Source organism: Lacerta agilis, chromosome 15 (genome assembly GCF_009819535.1).
Source record: "Lacerta agilis isolate rLacAgi1 chromosome 15, rLacAgi1.pri, whole genome shotgun sequence".
Classification (NCBI taxonomy): domain Eukaryota; kingdom Metazoa; phylum Chordata; class Lepidosauria; order Squamata; family Lacertidae; genus Lacerta; species Lacerta agilis.
The window spans coordinates 29630833-29655227 of NC_046326.1; the positions used below are offsets into that span (position 1 = coordinate 29630833).

The 24395-nt window shown below is 47.1% G+C and overlaps 1 protein-coding gene across 1 annotated transcript in view; it reads left to right on the top strand.

Annotated features, from left to right (window-relative positions):
• RABGEF1 (RAB guanine nucleotide exchange factor 1) overlaps nucleotides 1–15035 on the top strand; it is a 42687-nt gene extending 27652 nt beyond the window's left edge. The window contains exons 10-15 of the mRNA XM_033172570.1: nucleotides 6436–6602; nucleotides 7199–7280; nucleotides 8740–8872; nucleotides 10578–10669; nucleotides 11949–12205; nucleotides 14196–15035. Coding sequence (XP_033028461.1) covers nucleotides 6436–6602; nucleotides 7199–7280; nucleotides 8740–8872; nucleotides 10578–10669; nucleotides 11949–12205; nucleotides 14196–14594 — 1130 coding nt within the window. The 3' untranslated portion in view covers nucleotides 14595–15035. The remainder of the gene's footprint in view (nucleotides 1–6435; nucleotides 6603–7198; nucleotides 7281–8739; nucleotides 8873–10577; nucleotides 10670–11948; nucleotides 12206–14195) is intronic.
• Nucleotides 15036–24395: the final 9360 nt, after the last annotated feature.

The following is a 24395-nucleotide window of genomic DNA, read 5'->3' on the forward strand; positions in this document are numbered from 1 at the left end:
AGTGTTGAATGTGCATAATGGAGTCTCTTGTGTGCATTGATGTTTCTTTTCTTAGGTTTTAAGCAAAACTAAAAATTCTCAGGCCTTGAGACTGTTCTGAATTGGAGTATTCCCTTCCAGCTCTAAGAAGGGCAGATTTTTTAAAAAGGCTCTGAGAGATAGAATCTGTTGGATCAAAGCTGCCCCTCCAGGCCATAACAGTGAAAAGGGGAAATTAGGAGTCGTATGTGACAGAAATGAGATTATATTATTTCTGTTTTTTTTAGGTCAACTATTAGTGTTCTTCTTCTTCCTTTAAAAAAGCGAGTCTTTGAATGTGGAAACAGAACAGGGCTGAAGGTGCCCTTTGTCATAATTATAAGTCTGCAAATTGAATGACCTTACATAATTCTAGTTTTGCTAGTCTTGGGATGGGCAGGGACTCTGAATTAATTTTATTTTTCAGTTCAGTTCAGTCCAGTCCAGTTCATATTCTGCTCCTCTTCACTGAGGAGCCATGGGCAGCAAACAGATGTACCATTTGAAACAAAAACAAAGCAAACATTTTAAAACATTCTAAAAACATAACAGAAAACATCAGTTTACCATTCAAAAAATTAATCTACAGGCCATTAAACACATTTTCCCATCTCATGTTCTCAGGGTTGCCAGCAACAGTCTTCTTCAGTCACCATATGCACCTGGGTCAATAGGAACGCTTTCAAATTTCTCCTGAATAAGGATGGAGACAAACACACTTCACTAGGGAAGAGATTCCACAACCAGGGAACCTCCACTGAAAAGGCTCTGTTGTGGGTCAGCACCAGGTGGGCAGCCCCACCAAGAAGGCCTCACTTGCTGGTCATAGGGTCTGAGATGGTTGGTATTGGAGAAGATGCTCCCCCTCCAATTGCTTGACCAGTTTTCTTGCTTCTGAGAATTAAGCAGTCTTAACCCATACACTTCCAACCCTACCTTTGTCCCAGTAAGGGCTAGAAATGTGTTTTTAAGAAATAAAAAGAGAGCTCTGTGTATCCACAGCCATATCCTTCTCTTTTTTTGGCTTTCCGAATCCAAGCTTTTCTGTCTGCAGCGGTTTTCGTTTTCGTTTCTTTGCCTTTGCCTACCCTGTTTTTTCAAGGGTTCTGTGGGATCCAATTTTAATAGAAACAGCTTCCTACATGGTTTCTGTTGTGCTTGCACGACACATTTCCCATTCACCATATCTGTCTGGAAGGCTGATGGGAACCCAGGAAGCTGCCTTATATTACGCTAAGGCAGATGTTGGTCCATTTAACATGGTGCTTCCTACACTGACTGGCAGCAACTGTCCAGTTAGAGTATTCCCAGAGATGCTGGAGATTATACCTTGGACAATTTTGCATGCAAAGCAGATGCTCTCCACCACTGAGCTGTGGCTCTTCCCTGCTGCCACAGAGCTAGATCTGATGTGCTTAAACTACAGGATGGTACAACTCTGTTTCACAGAAAGCTGCCTTATACAGAGTCGGGCCATTGTACCATCTGGCTCGGTCTACACTGGCAGGCAGCCTTTCTCAAGAGGTTTCAGACGGGGCATTATCAGCTCAACCGGAGATACTGGGGATTGAACCTGGGACCTTCTGCATGCAAAGCAGATGCTCTGCCACTGAGCTCCGGCCCTTCCTCAGGTCCCCCAGCTTTTCCTGAGCACTACCTCTTTGTGTTCTTCTGAACACAGTAGGGCTCTCCTCTTCCTTGCTGCTTTTTGCCAAACTTCTTATGAGCTGCACTGATTGGCTGTTTCAAGACATTGTACTCCTTCCCTCCCTCCCCACCCAAAAGGTGGATATCGTATTTTTCAAGTAAAAGGCTGGATCAAATTTATTTTATGTTATTTATCACATTTATATCCCACCTTTTCCTGCAGGGAGCCCAGGTGGCATACATGATTCCTCATTTAACCCCCACAATAACCCTGTGAGGTTGGTTAGGCTGAGAGGCAGTGGCTGGCTCAAGGGTTACCCAGTGAGCTTCAGAGCCGACTGGGGATTCAAATCCTGGTCTCTCCCAGGTCCAACCCTAACCACTACACCACATTGGATTAAGCGCGGGGTTTCTGGCAGAAGCCAGCTAGATGATGCTGGACTGTCTCCGAGCATGGCATGGTAGCAATGGTTTCCCATATCCTGGACCCCAGCATCCAGCATGAATGGATCCATCACTTCTGATAGTTCTAAGAATCCCTGATTAGTCTCTCTGGAATTTGCCCTCTGTGATAACCTACCTTCCCGATTTCTGCTCCAAATGTAATTGCCGAGGTAGGACATGCGGTTCAAAACCTGGCCTAAATGGCCTTAAATGTCTAGTGAGTTAAATCCTTGCTCTCCATAAACCAGCTACGATTCCAAAAGTGCATCTGTTCTGAACAGTTACCAGGTTTCAGACAATTTGGGCATCATCTCGCCCGTGATATTTGGACTCCCGACTGTCTTCTCCCTGCCCTCCCCTCAACGCTACAACCAGAGCGAGGAACCTGTGGCACCCCAGGTACAAAGAGACTCCAGCTCCCTTCAGCCCTGGTCAGCGTGGTCAGTGGCAATGGGAGTTGTTGGAGGGCTGTAGGGCCCCACTCCTGCTGGGGTGTTTTGGGGATGATCAGGTCTCTTAACCACAATCAAATCCTTAAAAGAGGATTAGACGGATTCCTGGAGGAGAGGGCTGTTGGTGGCTACTAGCCACGATGGCTGTGCTCTGAATACCGTTTGCTCGAAACCACAGGAGAGGAGAGGAGAGGGCTGTTGTGCTCTGGTACCGCGTGCGAGTTCTCACAGGCATCTGGTTGGCCACTGTGAGAAGAGGGCCTGATTCAGCTGGGCTCTTCTTATCTTAAGCACAACTCGCATCATCTCTTGACCAAGGGTTGGGGCTGATGGGAGTTGGAGCCTGGCAGTGGCCGGAGGGCTATAACCCCACTCCCTGCCCCTCAAGTGGTGGGGGGGGGCTCTGAAGAAGGAACACATATTGCTTCCTGTAGTCCTGGAGAAATTACGGTCCTCTGGCACTTGCTTAGCCAGGAAAGTGGCACAACCGTAGTGCGAGGCTTTAGGCTGATGTGGATGTTCCTCTAGATGACAGTTTTCACTGATGCTTTGCCTGCCTTTGAGTTTCCTGTGTGTTTCTGTGTCTTGTGGTGAGTCTCCACCTTCCTATCCCCCGCCCCACCTGTTCAAGTAGAAAACTTGGGGGTTTGGTGTTCGTGCGAAAGGGGCTCCAAAGGGGCAGGCATGCTTTTAAGCCTCCGCCGTGTACATTGGGCTGCAGCAAAGTCAACAATGAAGATGCTTGGTGTGACCAGTTGCACGTCTTCAAGACCCCCATGTAGAAGTCGCTTAAAAAATAATGCCAGGCTGTGTGTCCTCTTTGGGTAGAACACTGTTTCCGGGACACTCTCTGTCTTCAGTGTGTGTTTCTGTGTGTGTGTCTTGTGGTGCTCAGTCCCACTAGTTTCCTAATCCGTACATTTTCCCTCTCTCGTGCCCTTGCCCCTGAGCTAGATACGCAAACCCAAAAAGGGTGTATGTGCTTTCTGTTTGTGTTTAAAAAGCTCAGATAAACTCATTTGTATTGCCATGTGGTTCAGACATCTTAGTGGTGCCTCATCATGGCTTTTTTTTGGGGGGGATGCCTAAAATACAAAAAAAGCTGATATTCAATTTTGTTAGGTGTGTACGTGCTTAATTTCCTTACCCCATCTGTTAGGAATGAGGTTAGTATAAGCAAAATTGAAAGGGACACGCTCTTTCTCTCTCTTCCCCTGGCCCCCGGGAAAACAGTAGAGAGAGGTGCATTGAGATAAAACTGATAGTGATAATAATAATTCAGACAGGATATTTAAGAGAGAAGATACCATAGCAGGAAAGAAGGAAAAAAGAAAGGGGGAAGAAAGAGATGAAGGAAGAAGAGAAAGGAAAGAAGGTGGGGGAAAGAGGATGAGAGAAGGGGGGAAAGGGAAGAACGTTGTGTGTGTGTGTGTGTGTGTGTGTATCTGTCTATCTAAGTTTGTGTGTAAGCATGTACAATGCAGAGGGAAGGCACTCAGAAGTCAGGAAGCTGAAAATAGGTTAAAAGAGGAGAGTTTTTGTGCATGTTTAAAAGGAGTTGCTCCGGTGCGAAGGTCAGTTCACCTGGACCAGCCCTTGCCACAGAGCAGTGAGAAGCAATTCATTGCCATCTTGCATCACTGCATACTAAGGAACTCCTGGTGGTTGGATGCAATGGTTGCTGGACAGCCATTATTTATTTTATTTTTAGTTTAACATTTGTATCCCACCGTTTGTTTTCTCCAAGGAGCTCAAGGTGGCATACATGGTTCTGCCCTTCCTTATTTAGCCCCCACAGCAACCCTGTGAAGGGTTATTATTTAATCTATTTATATCCCACACTTTCTCCCAAGCTGCGATTTGAGGCAGCTTCCACCACATAAAGACCTCGTTACAAAACGCAAATTAATCATAAAAAAACCTAGTTAATAGTTAAAATATATCGGGTGCATTGCCTGCACCTTAGTTTCCAAAGGCCTCTCTGAACAGCAAGATCTTAGCATGCCGGCAGAAGGATAACCAGGAGGGAGCCAGCCTGACCTCTCTCGGGAGGGGATCCCCCGATGTGGAATGTGGGAGCGGCCACAGAAAAGGCTCTCTTTCAGGTTGCCAGGGACGCAGGGAAGGTGCTCCCTGAGGACATTAGCACCTGGGCAGATTTGTACAGGGAGATGCGATCTTCCAGGTAGCCTGGGCCCCAGCCTAAAATGGTGAAACGCCTCCTGGTGTCTTCCCCTCCCTGCTGCAAACCGACACCTGTCATCGTGTGCCCTGCCTCTGACATATTTGTGCTTTGCTCACTGTCGTATTTGTGAAACGCAAACTGAGACTGTCCTGTGTTTTGTTCTCTCTCTCTCTCTCTCCCTCCTTCTCCCTCTCTCTTCTTGTTCCATTGCTTTTCGCTCGTCCGCCCTGCTCCATTTGCGTCGCCTTCTCACGCTCCATCCCTCCATTCCGAACAGTCCTGGTTGGCAAACGGAGAGGTGGGTGACTTTCCGCTGCATTTTGGAGCGCACCGTGACAATGTTTGGCTTTGCTTGCGCCTTTTTGTGTGTTTGCGGCCTGCGGAATGCTCGTCTCGTCTCGTTTTTGATCGGGGCTGGTGGCCGTTTTGAAACATTGCGTTGCTTAATGGTTATCTATTGGCAGCCTTCGTAGCCTGCTCTTTGGCCAAAAGGGCTCCCGTAGCGGCTGGCATGCAGCCAGTTGCATCAAGACAGTCCCTGCCCACACAGGCTGACAATCCATAAACAGAAAGTGCGACACACAAGGGAAAAGGAATGGGCAGGGAAGAGGAAAAAAACAAACTCAGGCACCATGGAATCATAGAATGGTAGAGTTGGAAGGTACCGCCGAGGGTCACTTAGTCCAACTCCCTACAGCACGGTTCTTAGAACGACTACCCTGTTTCTCCTAAAATAAGACATAGCCATAAAATAAGCCATAGCAAGATTTCTATGCATTTGCGAAATATAAGCCATTCCCCAAAAATAAGCCATACCCCGAAAATAAGCCATAGTGACGTGGTACCTCCCATTAAAACAGCCTGGAGAGGCGTGGCTATGCAGCATACCGATGCGACGCGGTTAAAATAAGACATCCCCTGAAAATAAGCCATACTGTGTTTTGTTGAGCGAAAAAAAATATAAGACAGTGTCTTATTTTAGGAGAAACACGGTAGCTGTTGCAGTTCAGGAGCAGGAGGTGCCTAAAGGAGCTGGACTTTTGGCAAAGCTAATGGAGTGAGCTGCCTGCTTCCCTTCTCTCCCACTGAGGCAGTCTGGTGGTAAGGCTGCCTCCAGGCAACATTTGAGGGAGAGGAAACCTTGTCAGTTTGGAAGTGCCTGGATGGAGCTTTGTGCTTTCTGCTCAGGTACAGTTCTCTCACCCCATTATTCTATGGCGGCGGGGGTGGTGGTGGTGAGGGTGCCAGTACCTCCTCTGGCGCTAGCGAAAGATCACCTCAAAAATCCACACCACAGGGGAGACCCTTTGCTCCTCCAGCTCAGTTTCTGTTTCCACTGGCTTGGCTTTCCCTACACTGAACATGCCAAAATAGGATACCCACTTCTTCCCTTCCCTTCCGAACAGAGGATAGATGCAATGGTGAGCAAGCACAGTGTTGCTTCCCCCCACCCAGTGCCCACACAATTTTTTCGGGGCTGCTATTTCTGCTCTTTTAGAGGTGGCAACCATTTTGTGTTCTCCCCCTCCCTTGGCAGCCATTTTATGAGAGGCGCAGCACGGACTTTCTCAACATTCCAAATGGCCCAATGATGGTTAGTGACCCCTTTGCAGTTTATAATATAAACCTGGCAGGAGTGAAGTCAAATAACCGGGTGCCCTAAGGGTTGTGCCGTCTTCTCTCCCGCAGATGTCCCAGACTCTAAGGCTCCCAGCCCTTCGATCAGCCGGCAAGTCAGCATCGAAACGGACCGGGTGTCCAAGGAGTTCATTGAGTTTCTGAAGACATACCATAAACCCGGCCAGGATATCTACAAGCAGTGCAAACACTTCTTGGAAAACATGCATCACAAGCGGGTAGGTCCCTCTCGCAAGAGCGGAGAGGCCTCGCTTTCCGTTGGAGGCTCTGGGAGTGAGGGTGGGTGGAATTAAAACCAGGGACTTGTTTTTGAGGGAGTGAAATTAATGTATATTAGGTATTGAGCTGACTTGTGAAAATAGAAAACAACTATGCCCCTTCAAAGAATGTGAATGTCCTGATTATCTGCTCAAGTAGTATGCTTTTGTTATATTTATGGGGAAAGTATGCATACTTACTTTAATCTTTACTGCAGGAATATTTGAAATTTGGCCCAGATGGAGCTGCCACATCTTAAGATAACATACTCAGATTTTATGTTGGGTTTTTTGGGGGGTTAGTTGGTAAACAAAGGGGAAAGCTTTGGAAATAGATATTGGGGGAAACCAATGCAGGAGTCACAGCTAAAGACTCTCTGGCAGGACGCCATCCAGCCTCTGTTTTCATTGGAAGATGGACTACCTTCTGAAGTAGTCTGTTCTACAGTTCAGCAGCTATTGCCATCAGAAAGTTCTTCCTGATGTTTAGTCGGAATCTTCTTTCTCGTAACTTTGCATTGCCTATTTTCACTTGCACAACTGGTGCTCTTTTCCAGGACCTGAGTATTGAGGAACAGTCCGAATATGCCCAGGACTTCTACCAGAACGTGGCAGATAAGTTGCAGAGCCGCTGGAAAGGTATTTCTCATTTCTGCTCTTAGCTGCTGATAGGTAGTGGGAGGGCTTGGGGAGGGGAGGAATGCACACACATTACAGCTTTGGTTGCAAGACAGCTACGGCCGTTCCGGGATTGGGAAAGCTTGAACACAGTTGTCCATTCATTGGTAAGCTCACAGTTGGACCTGACAGCTACCCCATCTTGCTCACAGTGGCCAAGCAGATGTCTGGGGGAAACCCTCAAGCCTCAACCCTCCTGTGGTTTCCAGCAACTGGTGTTTGGAAGCATTTCCGCCTCTGATTGTGGAGCCAGAGCAGAGCCATCATGGCTAGTAGCCCTCCATAGCCTTTTTCGTGATTGCGTGGGCCTCTTTTCTGTGGGAGCATGCAAGAGGGAACTTTAAAACACAGCGTGAGCATCCGACACTGAGGAAAACCATGCTCTTTCCCTCCATCCCCCCAACAAGAAGAGATTTAGGGCACAAGGGCTTGGTCCTGTGGTGCTGTAGAGTTCAGAAAATGGGCCCTCTGACCCTTGAGCCGGTCTCAAGCTTCTAGTTCAGAAACCACAACAACAGCAATTTATTATCTATACCCTGCCCATCTGACTGGGTTGCCCCAGCCACTCCCACCAGCTTCCAAAAAGTTATAAAACCACAGTAAAACTTCAGACATTAAGAACTTCCATATTCGGATGTTTTCTAAATGTCAGTTTATTTTGTTAACAACTGATGGGAAAGTGTTCCACAGGGCGAGCACAACTACTGAGAAGGCCCTTTGCCTGATTCCCTGTAACCTCGCTTCTTGCAATGAGGGAACCACCAGAAATCCCTTGGAGCTGGAGCTGGATTTCAGTGTCTGGGCTGAACGAGTTTCCTTTCCTTTTCTTTTTGGTATCTACTTTTTATTAAGCTTTAAAATTTACTCATTTTTACATCCTTAAGATATCAATGACTTCCCTTCTTCTCTTTCCATGGTTCATTTTACATATCATTAATCCCTGCACATTTTACAAAAAAACTATACCATTCAGTATTCCATTATTGCATCCATCAAAACTTATTTACACTGTTGAATTTATCTTAATGCTGCCAGCGTTTTCAGCTGTACACAATTATTTCCCATATATTCAATAAACGTTTGCCAACCTTCTCTAAACATATGTTCTTCTTGTTCTCTTTTTCTGTATGTTAAGTCTGCAAGCTGTGCATATTCTGTCAACTTAAGTTGCCATTCTTCTTTGGTTGGGACCAAAGTAGCGTACACATGGGGCTGAACGAGTGTCCTGGTTCAAGGGAGCCCACTCCTGATCTGATCTAGCAGGGCGGCTCTTAAAGGAGAGCTCTTGACTAGAAAATGCTCAGGCAGCATTTGGCTAAAAACAGGTGGAACCGGAAGCTTGGTGCAGACTCTGCCTCCGCTTCTTTGAACTGCGTGGGGAAGCCAGGTTTTCTTTGATCTCGGGGTGTCTTTTTTCCAGTGTCCCCGGAAAAAGCGGAGAAGGCGATGGACCAGATTGAGAAGTACATCATGACTCGGCTTTACAAATACGTTTTTTGCCCGGAAACCACGGAGGATGAGAAGAAGGACCTTGCTGTCCAAAGGAGGATCAGGTGCGGTTCTGGGAAGACGGGGGTGCCCCCTTGGGGGAAGTTGATCTCCCTTCAGTCAGCTTGATAAGCCTGTATGTAGTTGCTACGCTTCTGCCTGCTTCAGGGTGGCACCAAGGGGTGTCCTTGCCTCGTTTGTAAACCCCCATAAAAAAAGTTTCAAAATGACATTTTTGGTTAAGTATGCAAACAAATGAAAAATGTAAAAACAAGCAGGAACATAGTCCACTAAGCTAAAACAAAACACAGTCTGGGTGGGTTACCACTGCCCGTAGCATTACAGGGAAAGCAAGAGGTTTTGGATTAATTTTATTACTCATTTATAAACATATTTTTATACCACTGTATATCAATTAAAAATTTATAGCAATAAAAAGAGAAAATCATACCAAAAACTGTTCTTTGTTTTTGAAAAGCAGACATTCATTAACCATTGTGGAAGACGATGTATTCTTAATTACCTGCATAGGCCTGGCGGAATGGGGGGGGGGGAATCAGCAGGCATTTAGGTTGGCACAGAAGGCGTCTGTTTGACTCTCCAGTGGCAGAGCGTTCCACAGGACTTTTACACAGTCACAGTAAACACGAGTAGCCCATTTATAAGCCTTTGTGTACTATCTTGTCTTAGCCCCTGTAGTTTTCAAGCCAGCAACCAATGTTGCTTGAGAATCTTACCCAGCCACACAGATTTTTGAGTGGCAGGTGGAGGACCCTGACCCTGTAGTTGGGTCACGCAAGTTAGAGGCCACTACACTATCAAATGTACATTTTTAGCTGGACTCCCCTTGCATGTCTGTCCCTCCCCCCGTTAACTTTTCTGCTACGGTCAACCCCCCAAACTTTGGTCCACCAGCCTTTAAAAGAAAATGGTGCATGGTATATCCCCAATGATGAACAATTTCTAATTGGGCTGCTCCTGATAATGAAAGGAGGATTAATGTCTTGTAATTTGTATTCTGTACACTGTTAAAACCAGAATAACAATAGCAGCAGCAAAACGATGTTTTGAAAAAAAGCAACTTTCTGCTATTCATCCCTGTAATTTACTTAATTGTCAGTTTTTATTTTTACATGGCTTTTACAGCAGGACATCAGGTTCAGAAAGGAGTATTACATGGGTTAGTTACTAATAAGATTAAATCAATTTCATTTAAAGATTATATATTAGCATACCAGGCCCAAGAAATACAGAAATAAGTAGTTAATGGTTGTATACAGTTTTTTAAATATTTTTCCTCACATTTTTTCTGCTTGTTCTTTTTTTTAAGTCTTGTTTTAAAATCTTTTCAGCTTGTTGAGCATGTTAGTTTGCCAAGAAGGTTAAACTACAGCCGCATTCATGCCATACGTGAGCACTCTCACACCACAACCATGGATTTCCCCAAAGAATCCTGGGAACTGTAGTTCATGTAAGGGGGTTGACCACATCAGCCTGTAATTTCCAGCACCCTAGACAAACTACAGTTCCTGGGGTTCTCCACGTCTGTTAAAGCAGTAAGAGAGTGTAACTTTGCTTTCCCAAAATCCATAATCTTAGAATCGTAGAGTTGGAAGGGACCACGAGAGTCGTCTAGTCCAACCCCCTGCAATGCAGGAACCTTTTGCCCGACATGAGGCTCAAACCCACAACCCTGAGATTAAGAGTCTCATGCTCTACCAACTTGATTTCTTAAGATCTTTCTCTCTCCTCCTCCTCCTCTACTTTCAGAGCTTTGCACTGGGTCACTCCTCAGATGCTCTGTGTTCCTGTCAATGAAGAAATCCCCGAAGTCTCTGACGTGGTCGTAAAGGCCATCACAGGTATGCCGAGGGATGCTGGGTCCCGGCTGGCGCAAGGGCGGGTGGAGTGCCATTATCTGTTTGCAAAACGATTGCCCAGCCTTAAAATCACCGACACAGAAACAAATATGTCTCTCTGCTAAAGCACCATAACAGGCGGCCCTCAATAACATGGATGCAGCTCACGGTGTGTGGCTTTGCTGCATCTTTCCGTGGAAAACAATCCAAGATTGGATCGGGACTGAGCGCTCAAGAAACAGGGGCACCTTTGTGTTTCTTACAAGATTCCCCAGTGTTTATTGCTCAGGGCCATAAGCTCAGCGGTAGAACACATGCACTGCCCACAGAAAGCCCTACTAGGTCCAGGTCCTCAGTGTCTCCAGGTAGGGCTACCTAACTCTGGGAGAGCCAGAGGGGAAAGTAGGCTACTTTTCAAGCCACACCTAAGTTGGAAAAATTGTACATACATGCACCTGTGTTCTTGAGAGTTAAAGGGCTTATTCCAGCTAGGCAGAAACACTCCAGAAGAATAGGAAGTAGCAGTGGTGAGAGGGCGTGGCTTAGGGAGAGTCCCAAGGACACCAGAAGAGTCTCAAAGGTCAGGCCAAAGGCCCATCTAGTCCAGCCTCCTGTTCTCACAGTGGCCAGCCAGATGCCAAAAAGGGAAACCGGCAAGCAGGACTGTGGCTCCCAGCAACTGGGATTCAGCAGCATTGCTGCCTCCAAATGTGGAAGCAGGACATAGATAGTAGCCATCAGTACCTTTCTCCACGTATTTGTCCAGTCCGCTTCTAAAGCCGCCCAAGTTAGTGACTGCCTTTGCCTCCTGTGGCAGGGAGTTCCACAGTTTGCGCTGCATGAAGGGACTTCCTTTTGTCCATCCTGAATTTTCCAATGTTCAGCTTCCTTGGGTGCCCACAAGTAGGACGAGAAACTTTTCTCTACCTGCCTTCCCCGTGCCATGCGTAGTTTTGTAAAGGGCGTATTCGGCTTGCCTTCTCTCCAAGCCAAAACACCCCAAGGGCTGTAACCATTGCCTCTTCGTCCCCTTGACCTTTCCTGAACCTCTACAATATGAGGGGAGGCAATTGCAACTGCCTCCTGCATTCCAAGTGTGGGTGTGCTGTCGGTTTGTATAGCGGCCCGAAAGCCTTGGAGAGCCGCTGCCGTTCAGTGTAGGCAGCACTGACCCAGATGGACCAGAGCTCTGACCTTCCTATCTGCCAAAGCCTCTGTGGGCACGTGGCTGCTGGAGAATGCACCCCTCTCTAACCCTCTGGGCTTCTCCCGTGTCTCGCAGACATCATCGAGATGGATTCCAAGCGTGTCCCCCGGGACAAGCTGGCCTGCATCACCAGCTGCAGCAAACACATCTTCACTGCCATCCGGACCACAAGGAATGAGCCAGCTTCCGCCGATGACTTCCTGCCCACCCTCATCTACATTGTCCTGAAGGGGAACCCTCCTCGCCTCCAGTCCAACATCCAGTATATCACTCGGTTCTGCAACCCCAGCCGGCTGATGTCTGGTGAAGATGGTTACTACTTTACAAACCTGGTAGGTACATCGGGGGGTGGTGGTGGAGGAGGAGCCAGGGTTTAGTTCATGGTTACAGCTGCCCATACATTGGTAACCTCGTGACTAGACTACTGCGATGTGTGGGGCTGCCCTCAGGGTTGGTCCAGAGCAGGGGTCAGCAACCTTTTTCAGCTGTGGGCCAGTCCACTGTCCCTCAGACCTTGTGCGGGGCTGGACTATTTTTTGGGGACAAAATGAACGAATTCCTATGCCCCACAAATAACTCAGAGATGCGTTTTAAATAAAAGCACACATTCTACTCATGTAAAAACACGCTGATTCCCGGACCATTCGTGGGCCAGATTGAGAAGGCGATTGGGCCGCATCCGGCCCCCGGGCCTTAGGTTCCCTACCCCTGATGCAGAGGCTACAGCTGGTGCAGAAGGATGCAACTGGTTTGCTTGGGGGGGGGGGGGAAGCGCCAGCAGCACACAACGCCTCCCTTGTGGGATTTGCTCTGGCTGTCAATTTGCTGCTGGGCAAAGTCCCTATATAGCTCAGGGCCTGGTTATTTGAGAGACCACCTTATCACCCCTTGTACACCCAGCTGATTGCAGTCTGTGGGAGAGTCTCTTGCAAGTTTTTCTTTCCCCAGACATCTTTACTGAAAGTTCAAAAGGTACATAATAATACAGTATGTGCACTAAACATGGTGAGACATAAATAAAAAATTAAAAAAGAGGGACAGCACCTGTGTAGAAGGGAAAATAAAGGGGGGAGGGGGAAAACCCAAAACTGTATACTTTACAAAGTTGTTATTGTACTTAACCTGTTACAGTATTTGTAAGAGTGGATTTCAAATTTCATTGATTTTGTCCATGGCAAGTCTGTGTTTATATGCAAGTTGTTATGTTGCGAGTTTGTATAAGTCTTCAATTGTAGAAGGGAGCCACGTTTTTATTTTTCCAATGAGACTGATACTAAAGACTGCTACTGATGAACTGATGGGGTCTCCTGCAAGTTGAGGTGGCCAGAACTGTGCACATTATTCCAAAGGCACTTGCACCATAGATTTGAATAATGGTGTTAGGGGAGGGCTAGTACCTCTGGTGGGGGACACATTGTGTTCCTCCTGGGGTAGTTCACCCACCTTTGGTCCCCACTCGGCACTCGGCTCTCACCTGTGGCTCCTAGAAGCTGTCAGCATTGAACAGCGGCCACACCCCGAGAAACAGCTTCAGCTGGCCAGCTAAATAAACCAGGTGAGGGCAGTTGATGGATCTCAAACCCTTGGGGAGTTAGGGACTTCCCCTGCATGCAAAGGCAGCTTCTGGATTGAGCGGACAAGACCAGTCATGGGTCCAACGACAATAAGGCAGTTTCTGCCTGTGCTGCAGAGGGAAGTGAGGGGCAGATGGGGCTCATCAAGGAGAAGGAAAGGCAGCCCATCTAGGAGAAGGAAAACTGATTCTAATCCTCGCTTCCTTGCGGGATATTTTCAGGAGAAGAAAGGGATAAGGAGTAAACCCTACACAAATCCAGAGTGGAGTCCCTAAGGTGGTGCCTTGTACTCCTCCTTCCGGCAACTCCTGCAGCCAAGCTGGTGCCAACATATTGTTTTCCTTTCCTTTGGACTGACTGCATTGGTGAGGCTGGGGGGGGGGAATCTTGTTGTCTGGGAAGCCCAGGACCCCACTACACACTGTCCAGGCTTGTGCCAGCCCGGGGAGGTGCTGCTAACACAGCAGTTAGACTTCACCCCTGAAGGCACACTCCATTGTCTCTCAAGACAGATGGATGCCAACAACAACAACAACTGTAATATCGGCTGTTTCATTTTCAGTTCCTTTCCTAACGCTCCCTAGCATGGAATTCGCCTTTTTCTTCCACGGCCGCTGCTCAAGAGTAACTTCAAGCAGCTGGAATAAAAACAGCGGCTTAGCTGGTCGGCTGTGCTATGTGTGTGTGTGTGGATCTTGTGCTTTGTGTAGCGTGGGAATAAACGTGGTGCTTTTCCCCCTCCCTCCAGTGCTGTGCCGTCGCCTTCATAGAGAAGCTGGATGCCCAGTCCCTCAACCTGAGTGAGGAAGACTTTGACCGCTACATGTCCGGCCAAACGTCCCCGAAAAAGCAGGAGCCGGAGAGCTGGCCGGCCGACGTCTGCGTAGGGGTCCAGCAGATGTACAGGAACCTTGACCTCCTCTCCCAGCTCAACGAGCGGCAGGAGAGGATTGTGAGCGAGGCCAAAAAACTCGAGCGGGACCTCATTGACTGGACTGATGGGATCACCAAGGAGGTCCAGGAGATCGTGGAGAAGTACCCCTTGGAAATCAAGCCCCCCAATCCGGCCTTGGCTGCCATTGACTCTGAAAACGTGGAGAACGACAAGCTGCCTCCTCCATTGCAGCCCCAGGTTTATGCTGGGTGATGAGCACCTTCTGGGGCTCAGAGACATCCCTCCCTCTATGTCCCCCACCCCGCTTTCTTCTGCTTGGGGAGTGGGCTAAAAAGGGGCAGGAAAATCAGAGGAATTTAAAACCGGCACGTTTTAAAGGTACTGTTTGCTGGCGGGTGTGTCACATGATACTTATTTTAGCCAGAGTTAGCCAGCTACTATGAGGGCTGTGGGTTTTGTGTGTTCCTCGAACCCAATTTAACTTCTTCCTTTTTACACAAAACCGGTATAATTTTTAAGAAACACAGGTGGTTTTTTTCCTCTGCTCCCCCTATTCTCCCTTCCAGGTGTGTGTGTGTGTGTTTTCTTTTTTTTTTAAGTGAAGTTTTTGCTGGGTTTTTTTCCTGCTTCAAAAATAAAAAAATAAGGTGGTTTTCAGCACTTTGCAAGGGATGCCAAGTTGTAGGTAAAAAACCTAGAATGGTACTTTTTTATTCCTTCTTTGGGGGGGGGGAGAAGAAGGAAATACGTTGTAAAGTAAATATTTAACAATTGTAAATAGGTTTGCAATATTGGGCTTGTGTCTTCACCTGCATGGCATCTGGTAAGGAATGCTAAATGTTGGTTTTTGTTTCTTTACTGTCAATGAGTTAAATTTACTGCTTATAGGTTCCCCCCAACCTCCTCAGGAATTTTGGGGAGGTGGAATGGCAGGAAGTTGGAACCTTGTAATAGAAAACAATTTGCTTTATCTTAACTGTATACCTTTACCAAGGCCATCTCCTCAATATTCACAATTGCTCATCCAGTTACTCTGGCCTCCCCTAATCTGGTGCCCTCCTGATGTTTTGAACTTTGACTCCCATCAGGTGTCCAATGCTGGCTGGGGCTGATGGGAGCTGTATTTCAAAACACCTGGAGAGGGCACCTGGGCAGGTGCAGGCCGAATTTGTACAGAGAGATGAAAACAACATTTTCTTGACGTGTTGTCCTTCAGCAGCACAACTGGGTCTCTTCGAAGTCAGAACAAAATTGGGCAGGAGCCACATGTTTATAAGCCAGTTTTTCACTGCTCTAAAAGCAAGCAGGATTTGGCCCATCATCAGTGTGGGAATAAACGTGCTCAAAAAGTGTGGCCATTATCCCTTTAAAAAAATAAAAACAACCTTGAAATGTTTTGTCATTGCAAAGCATTATTTGATATTGTGGCAAAAGGACACCTTGCGTTGGAGAAAACCAAACCTGGGCAGTGTGTGTATACGTAGCCCTGTAATGTTCACTTCTATCTGGAATTTCAGCCTGGCTTTAGCGCAATGCGAGGATCAGATCTGTACCTTCAGGGTAAAAGAAGGCCGGCCAGGGTACAGACATGGAATGGGTGCAGAAGACCACACCAGCCCTCTTTCCCTTTCCCTGCCTTTCCTCGTATTATTTGACACAACAGTGGGACGAGATTCTGTGGAATCCTCAACCTCCCGAAGCTGCAGGTGTCACTTCTATGGATATACAGTACGAGTGCGTCTTACACCAGCTTTTAAGCTCTCTTCCTTGCTGCGGTGTGTTTGTATGCTCAGCAATGCGGACTCTGGAAGGCTTGGGGTGCTCATGCAGGGGTGGTTTGAGTATACGTGTTTTGGGGTACATGCAGAACCCTTGGAACCAAACCCCCCCCCCCCCCGTGTAAGATGTGATCGTATCGTGTATATATTTATAACTGTTTTGGGATTTATATCTGCAACGTTCTGTAGCCTTTCCTCAGCGCTGGGTTTAAGTGAGGTCTCTGATCACTCCTTCCCTACCAGTAGCTCACTGGAAGGGTCCATATTGCACTGAATTGGGTCTCTCTTTCCTTCCTGCCCCTCTTTCCCAGTCTTTCAGTAGCCTGGGTCCACTCATCCTGTCAAATCATCTTCCCTTTTGCCAGAGAACCAATGACACCATTCAGACACGGTGACTTGCCAGCCTGAATTGATGAACTGGCCCGTAACTGATGCTTTTTCTACACCTACATGGGATTGGTGAAGATGCTGGGAGGTTTGGGTGGCGCTCCCTGTGAGGCTCACGAACCTTATCTTAGAAGCTCTTGCCTGCAAAGAGCAAAGCTATTTTCCCTGCTATTAAATTCATCCTAACCTGCAAATATAGGAGCATAGGAAGCTGCCTTATATGCTGAGCAAGTCCATCTAGCTCACTGACTGGCAGCAATTCTCCAGGGTTTTAGATGGGTCTTTCCTTATCCCTTTAACCTCAAAGTGCCAGGATTTGAGCCTGGGACCTAGAGAAAGCAGACACAAGGCTTGCAAATTCCCACCCCCTTCAAATGACACAAGGAGAGAAGCTGAGCTTTATAGTTTCAACGGCTATAAAGTGCCGCAGTACAACACTTCTTGGAATCGCCACTTTTTTGCATGTCTTCCCCTAGCCCCTGGGTCTTCCAGTCTTAACCATCTTATTTGTAGATGTGGAGATCATTGATGAACTGTAGAGTAGATCTCCGAGCAGCTTCTGGAACCAAGGCCAGACAGGAAGTTGAGAGGAATCTGCAGGGTGGGATCAGGAAGACCGTGTGGCTCCTGATGGTTAAATGCCTTGGCTCGCAGGGCAGAAGGATACTGATGAAATGAAGAGGAAGAAGGTGGGAAAGAGTCTCCAGAAGTGGGGTTTTATGTAGGAAAGACAGCTCAGTTAACCAAGACAGGATTCTTGGGGTCAGAATTCCTTTAAAAGAAAAAAATAATAATCATAGGGTTGGAAGGAAACCCAAGGGCCATCTGGTCCAGGGTGAAAAATGAGGCGATATAAGGCTTTCAAAGTTTACTATTGTTTACAACTGATTAGCAAAGTGGAAGTCAGAGAAGAAGGAAAAGAATCATAGGATGATAAAATTGTAGAGTTGGAAGGAACCCTAAGGATCATCTAGTCCAACACCCTGCAGTGCAGGAATCACAGCTAAATGAAGGAGAGTCCCCTTTCCACCCATGTGGCAGCCCCTCAGATGCCCAGGACTGTGAGCTCAGTTGAGTTGCAGTACTCAGAATTCATTCCAGGGCTCAGGGCTCATTCTTTCTAAGCCTGTGTCTTTTTGCACCAGCCTGTGGATATTGGGGTTCTTGTAAAATAACAAAGTAGATTCCTGCAAGTCTGCCAAAAGAACATGAGTACAGCTGTTCAGCTGTTCAGGGCCCTTCTCCATTTTTTTTGCAATAAGTTCAGACCGAGACTGTGATCCATTTTGTGTCCTCGCTTCCTTTAAAAAAGCTTCTTTGTGTTCCTTTATTCTGTGAGCTCTTCAGAGTTTCTCAAAAAGTAAATATTTTTATGGCGTTCGCTCCTTAAGCCCAGGTACATGGGTGGAACTGACAAAGCTGACCGTGAGAACTTGTATTTTTACCACTTCCGTTCTGAGAGCAGGGGTGCATGTACCTGTGAGTCCCTCCAGCTGTCGCCGAGGAAATCCCAACTCCCAGCGGCCAGCAGGGCTAGTGGTCAGAGGTGCTGAGAGTTGAAGTCCTGCAACATCTGGAGGGCTACAGATATTATCCACCTCTGCCTTAAGAGGGGGGCTCCTTTCCCTGCCGTTGTTCTTCTCTTGGTGACACCCTTTGGTGCTAATTCTGGTTTCCAGGTCCGTACATTCACTCCTAAACTCTGTATCATAGCTGCTGTTACTGAATTGCTGTCGAATGAAATTAAACCTCTTCCACAACAAGGTTCTCTCGCATTCACCGTCTTTTTGTACACTAGTCAGTGCCTCGTTTCTTAACTCTGGATATGTTAAACCTGGCAGAGTTTGTTCCTTTCACCCAGGAAGGTGGTGGGGGCAGTGGGGCAAGTGACCAGGCCAGTGGGCCGTCTCCTCCAGCATCCTGTTCCCACAGTGACCAACTGGATGCCTGGGGGAGACCAGCAAGCAGGATTCAAGCACAAAATCCCTCTCCCCTTCTGTGGTTACCAACAAACTGATACTGCCTCCAACTATGAAGACTAGTAGCCATTGATAGCCCTCTCTTCCCTGAATTTGCCCACTCCTCTTTTAAAGCCATGCAAGTTGGTGGCCGGGACCCAGGTGGCGCTGTGGGTTAAACCACAGAGTCTAGGGCTTGCTGATCAGAAGGTTGGCGGTTCGAATCCCTGCCACAGGGTGAGCTCCCGTTGCTCGGTCCCAGCTCCTGCCCACCTAGCAGTTCGAAAGCACGTCAAAGTACAAGTAGATAAATAGGTACTGCTCCAGCGGGAAGGTAAACGGCCTTTCTGTGTGCTGCTCTGGTTCATCAGAAGCGGCTTTGTCATGCTGGCCACATGACCCGGAAGCTGTCTGTGGACAAACGCCGGCTCCCTCGGCCTATAGAGCAAGATGAGTGCCGCAACCCCAGAGTCGGACACGACTGGACCTGATGGTCAGGGGTCCCTTTACCCTTAAGTTGCTCTCTTTCCATTTTCTTTAAGCTGTGCATCATTTTTTAAACTTCTGTCATGTCACCTTTTACTTGCCTTTTCTCTAAAAGGTCCCAAACGATTCAGCCTTTCTTCATAGGGAACTTGATGCATCCCATTGGTCATTCTGGACAATCCTTTTCTGAACCTTTTCCCAACTCTACTTGGTGGGGTAACCAGAACCGTAAAGAATTATTCTAAATGTGGTAGCACCATTGATTTGTATAATGGCACGATAATCAGTTTTATTTTCAATTGTGCAGTCGAACTGTGGAGTATTGTGCAGAAAATAGGAGTCTGTGTCTGTGTCCATCTCCATGAAATCTGCCCTTTCACAATTATGAATGGTGTAAGAAGTGGTTCCTGGGCCTGCAGTTGTGGTTGGACTTGTGTCCCCCTCTTACTCATTTCTCTGTGGTGGGAGCTCAGGTCCACATCAGCTGGGACCAGATGATTGGCAGCTGCGTGGGCCTGTCTGCCTGTCACAGTTGGCCTATGGCAGTGGGGAAGGTAAAGATCTACCCCGGTGGGACAAAACGTTTTCCTGCCTGTGCTCTTAACTACTACAGCACAGCACACCCTTTCGCTGACCGGTTTGGTGCAGTGGTTAGAGTGCTGGACTAGGACCTGGGAGACCAGGGTTCAAGTCCCCACTCAGCCATGAAGCTCACTGTGCCAGTCAGTTTCTCAGCCTAGCCTACCTCAGAGGGTTGTGGGGATTAAATAAGGGGAAGAACCATTTACACCACCTTAAGCTTCTTGGAGAAAAAGGTGGAAATAAATGCCATTACCGTATTTTCCGGCGTATAAGGCGACTGGGCGTATAAGACGACCCCCAACTTTTCCAGTTAAAATATAGAGTTTGAGATATACTCGACCGCAGATTCTCCACCCGGTGTATAAGACGACCCCCGACATTCGAGAAGATTTTCCTGGATTAAAATGTAGTCTTATATGCCAGAATATACAGTATTTTATTTTATTTTATTTTATTTTTATTTTATTTTCCAGAATAGAAGTAATTAGAATCATAGAATCCTACCCCTACGAAGCGGGAATAAAATATCCCTGCAATAAAATATTTCAGTACTGCCCAGATGCTGATCAGCTCCCTGCCAGATTTTAGCCCTGTGGATGTTCCTTTTCTGTAACACTAGATGGCAGTGCAGGGAAAGAAATAGATGCAAGAGCCAATTTCTCCCCATTTATTCAAACACTCGCCTGATGGTACAAATATGTTTCTTTTCCTTCCTCTCTCTTCCCCCTCTCCTTCACCCCTCAATGAAATGTGCAGAGAAATTCCAAAGCACATATTGGAGCAATATTTCCATTAGGCCAATCAACATGTTAAAAGAAAAAAAAGAAAAAAGGCAGAACACATGCTTTTGAGCATCCCAGGAATGCTTCATCACGCTAGATAATATAAAAAGTATCCCAGGTTAAGTAGTTGGGAGAGCATGGGCTTCTCAGAGGGATTTCTTCACATGTTTTCATTAGCTGGTTGCATCAAATAACATTTAAAGCCTACCTACATGCTTGGGATAAGGATCTTCAAGGAAAGCCTTGCCCGCAGAAGACAGTGACCCTATTATTAATAGTTTATGAAAGTCAGAGTAGTTAGAGTGCTAGACTAGGACCTGGGAGACCAGGGTTTGAATCCCCACTTGGCTATGAAGTCCCCTGGGTGTCCTTGGGCCAGTCACTTATTCTCAAGGTGGTGTGCATGGTTTCCCCCTCTCTTCAATTAATTCCCACAACAATCTTGTGAGGTAGGTTAGGTCACCCACTGAGCTTCATGTCTGAGTTGGGAGTGGGGGTGGGATTTGAACCCAGGTCCTAGTGCAGCGCTCTAACCACTACACCACATTGGGCCTCGACACAAACCCAGAGCAATTTCTCTCCCCATCCCTCCCTGAAGCTGTCCGTTACCATTGAAACACCTGTAAGTGGACTCCTGCTTATTACATTCTGGTCATTTTTGAGACTGCATTTCTGGCCCGAGGAAATAACCCTGTGCCACGATCTTCGTGGTCACACAGCTTAAACAATCAGTAACTCTGTTTGCGACCAAACTATCCGGAATGCTCTTGCTGGGAAGACCCTGCCTGTGTCCAACGAATGTGAGCTTCTTAGCTGTGCCTTGCAAACATTCATTGCACCACACGGAGCAGAAGAATTTCAGGAAGGCAAACTTATTTCTGCCATTGCAGGTAAGTGGGTTTTGTTGTTGTTGCATCCAATATTTTTAAAAATAAGTAGCTTGATCCATGGCGCTTCTCATCGGGAGCCTTCCCACTGATCCGTAATGAAATTCAGACAGGTGCATTTGTACTTAGCTGCAACTTGAAGCATGTAAAGTTCAGCAGTGGCTGGTATCCAACAAAGTCATACTCGAGTACACCTGTCGAAAGCACTAGGCTTAAGTCCCTTGTTTTCGCTTGGGCTGTTCCCGAGTATGTTTCAGTGCTTACCAAACTTGGGTCTCCAGCTGTTTTCGGACTGCGGTTCCCATCATCCCTGACCACTGGCTTGCTAGCTAGGGATGATGGGAGTTGTGGTCCGAAACCAGCAGGAGACCCAAGTTTGGGAAACACTTTTTTATAGGGCTGCGATGGGAGTGCGGACAATACTGTACTGAGCTAGTTCGACCAATTGGTTTGTTTTCATGGGAAGGACCCATAGCTCGGTGGGTAGAGCATCTGCTTTGCATGCAGAAGACCCCAGGTTCCATCCCTTTCCAGGTACGGCAGGGAAAGATCGTTTCCTGAAACCAAGAGAGCCACCTTCTCCTGGAGCCTTATTTGCCCCTACGGGTTCCCATGGTTGCGCCCGGTGAGAAAACATGGAAGCAGAAAGACACCTGAGGCTACTGGCTTCAGAGAGAGAAAGATTCATTTCCTGCATGCAGAGGTACCTGCGGTGTTTTGTACAGCCAAGCAAGTACAAAACTAGTCAATTTTCAGACAGTTCTAATAGACAGTTCTCTGGCTCTGCCTCTTGTACATCCTTGTCCATTTAAGGAACATTTCCTGTTGTACATTTCCTGTTGTACATATAAGGCAAAAGGACATTTAGCCCTGAGTTGGTTCATGCGCACTCCAGCAAGGCCATCCTATCTCTTGACCTAGACAATTCCTGTCTGTGCAAGGACAGTTACTCTCTGTGTTATCTCCAGACTCTTTAGCCATAGCTTGCCAGAAAGAAATGCAATGCAGATCAAAGTTCACAGCTTTACAGAGATGTTTTATACAGAAAAGCTTAACAAAGGGACTTTTATACTTCTGGACTAACAATACATTCAGGTAAATATATACAGGTTAGCTAATTAACCCCCTCCACTCCTAGTGCAGAGACAATGAACTAGACAGACCCAGGGTCTGATACAGTACAAAGCAGCTTCCTCTCTTCCTGTTTAAACATTTAAAACCATGAGGACCAGCACCTTGATTTCTGTCACTGCAGCCTAGTGGCAGAGCATACATTTTGCATGCAAAAGGTCTCTTGTTCAATCCCCAACGGCTTCTCCAAGGAGGCCAGGGGAGACTTCTGCTGAAACCCAAGAGAGCCCATTGCCCGTCGGTGTCAACAATACTGAGCTAGATGGACCACAGCTTTGTCTTTCCAAAAAGTAGCTATCCCCCATGTCTCTAGAGTGAGGGATTTGCATTAAAAAAAAAATCATAAAATTTATACACTGCATGATTGTTTAAAAGCACTTTACGAAGAGGAGCAAACAATAAAAATTATCAGTAAAAACATCTCTTTAAAAATTCAAAAGACATCAGCAATAAACTAAAAGCAGATTGAAACATACACCAACATCCTGAGTGTCTGGATAGGCTGGTCGAAAGAACAGCGAAGGAGCCTGCCTGGTGTCAAGAGTTCCAGAGTGTAGGTGCAGCCACACTGAAAGATGGATTATTTGCACATGCAGAACGGGTATTAGGTGGTACCAACAGGTACATGACTTCTCTGCAACGGGAGAGGTGAGTCTTTAGGCTGGAGAACTGGAAATGCCCCCCCCCCCAATTAATCCACTCTCCTCCCACATCACAGTGAGACTTTCTCCTAGCCAAAGGCCTCAAAGGATTCCTGCGTCAGGCGGCCAAGTTCCAGAAAGTGGTGGTCCGCGCCAGGAATCTCTTTTTCTCTGCTCTTTCTCTCCCCCTTCGATAATGAAATATTGATGGGAGTTAAATATTCATGGATCGTTTGCGTCGGGAGCTTTTTAATCCATCTATTAAAGGGCGAGAGAGAGGCCTTTGATGATGGGGGAACTTTTTGCCAGGCTTCAAAGATCCCTAAATCCTCCAGGTTAAAGTCAGGTTTTTAAATAAGGCCTTCTGTAATGTCCTTGGCGATTTATTTATTTAATTGAAACGCACGTCTGTGTGTCATATATCTTTCTTGTCGCTTGAAACACTTGTTTTGGAGGATTTTGGAGTTTTTTCGCATGAAACTCAGGCTGGTTTGCAGCGAGGTCAAACAAGCATGTGATGTGGAGCTACGTACTTGCGCACAAAGACCTCTGCACACACCAATTTATTTTATTAGTTATTTATTAAATTTATTGCTCCTTTAAAAAAAAAAACCAAACTAGCCTCAAGCGACTTACAATGTAAAACAAACAAATACATTAATTCAGAAGCATGAGGACTAGAATCTTACTTTTCAAAGGGGGAAGCATGGCCTGTTGGAAACAGGAGCTTCATTTCCCAATGGCATCTCCAGGTAGGCCTGCTAATGTCCTCCGACTGAAAGAGCTGCTTCAAGTAGTGGCATAACATGGGTTGCCAGTGCCCGGGGCCATGTGGAGGGAGGGAAGGAAGGAAACAGGCATCCACACCACCCAATAGATTGCAGCCGCAGAGATAAGAAAATCAGAGTCATTCCGTTGTCTGGAGCTGTACTGAAGCAGTGTCGGGCGTTGATATCTTGTGCCCCTAATAATTTTGTGCTGGGGCAACCACCCCTGTGCCCCCTCCCCACGCTATGACAATCAGTACTGAACTAGATGGACCTTGTGGTCTGACGCTGCATAAGGCAGCTTCCTGTTTAAGCTGCTCCTTTTATTCTGGACTGGACTGCACTGGAGCCTAGCTTTGCTTTTCGGTGGAAGGACTGTCGCCGAGTCCTGTGACAACGAAGCCCCTTCATCTCTGGATTTCAGAGGCGCTCTGACACCATCTCACACAGCTCTTCTGAAACAGCGGCAGCGTCGGCTGCTGTCGCCGCACTTCAGAGCGAGGCGAACAGAATTTCGGCTCGTTGCTTTTTGAAATACAGCGGGGGCTTGACAATCTCGGCTTTGTAGCCAAGGGAGCCCCCGCCGAGCTGCGGAGGATGCACAGATGTTCCTCGGAGAGGGATGTGGTTCCCCCTCACTTTGCCTGCCCTGCC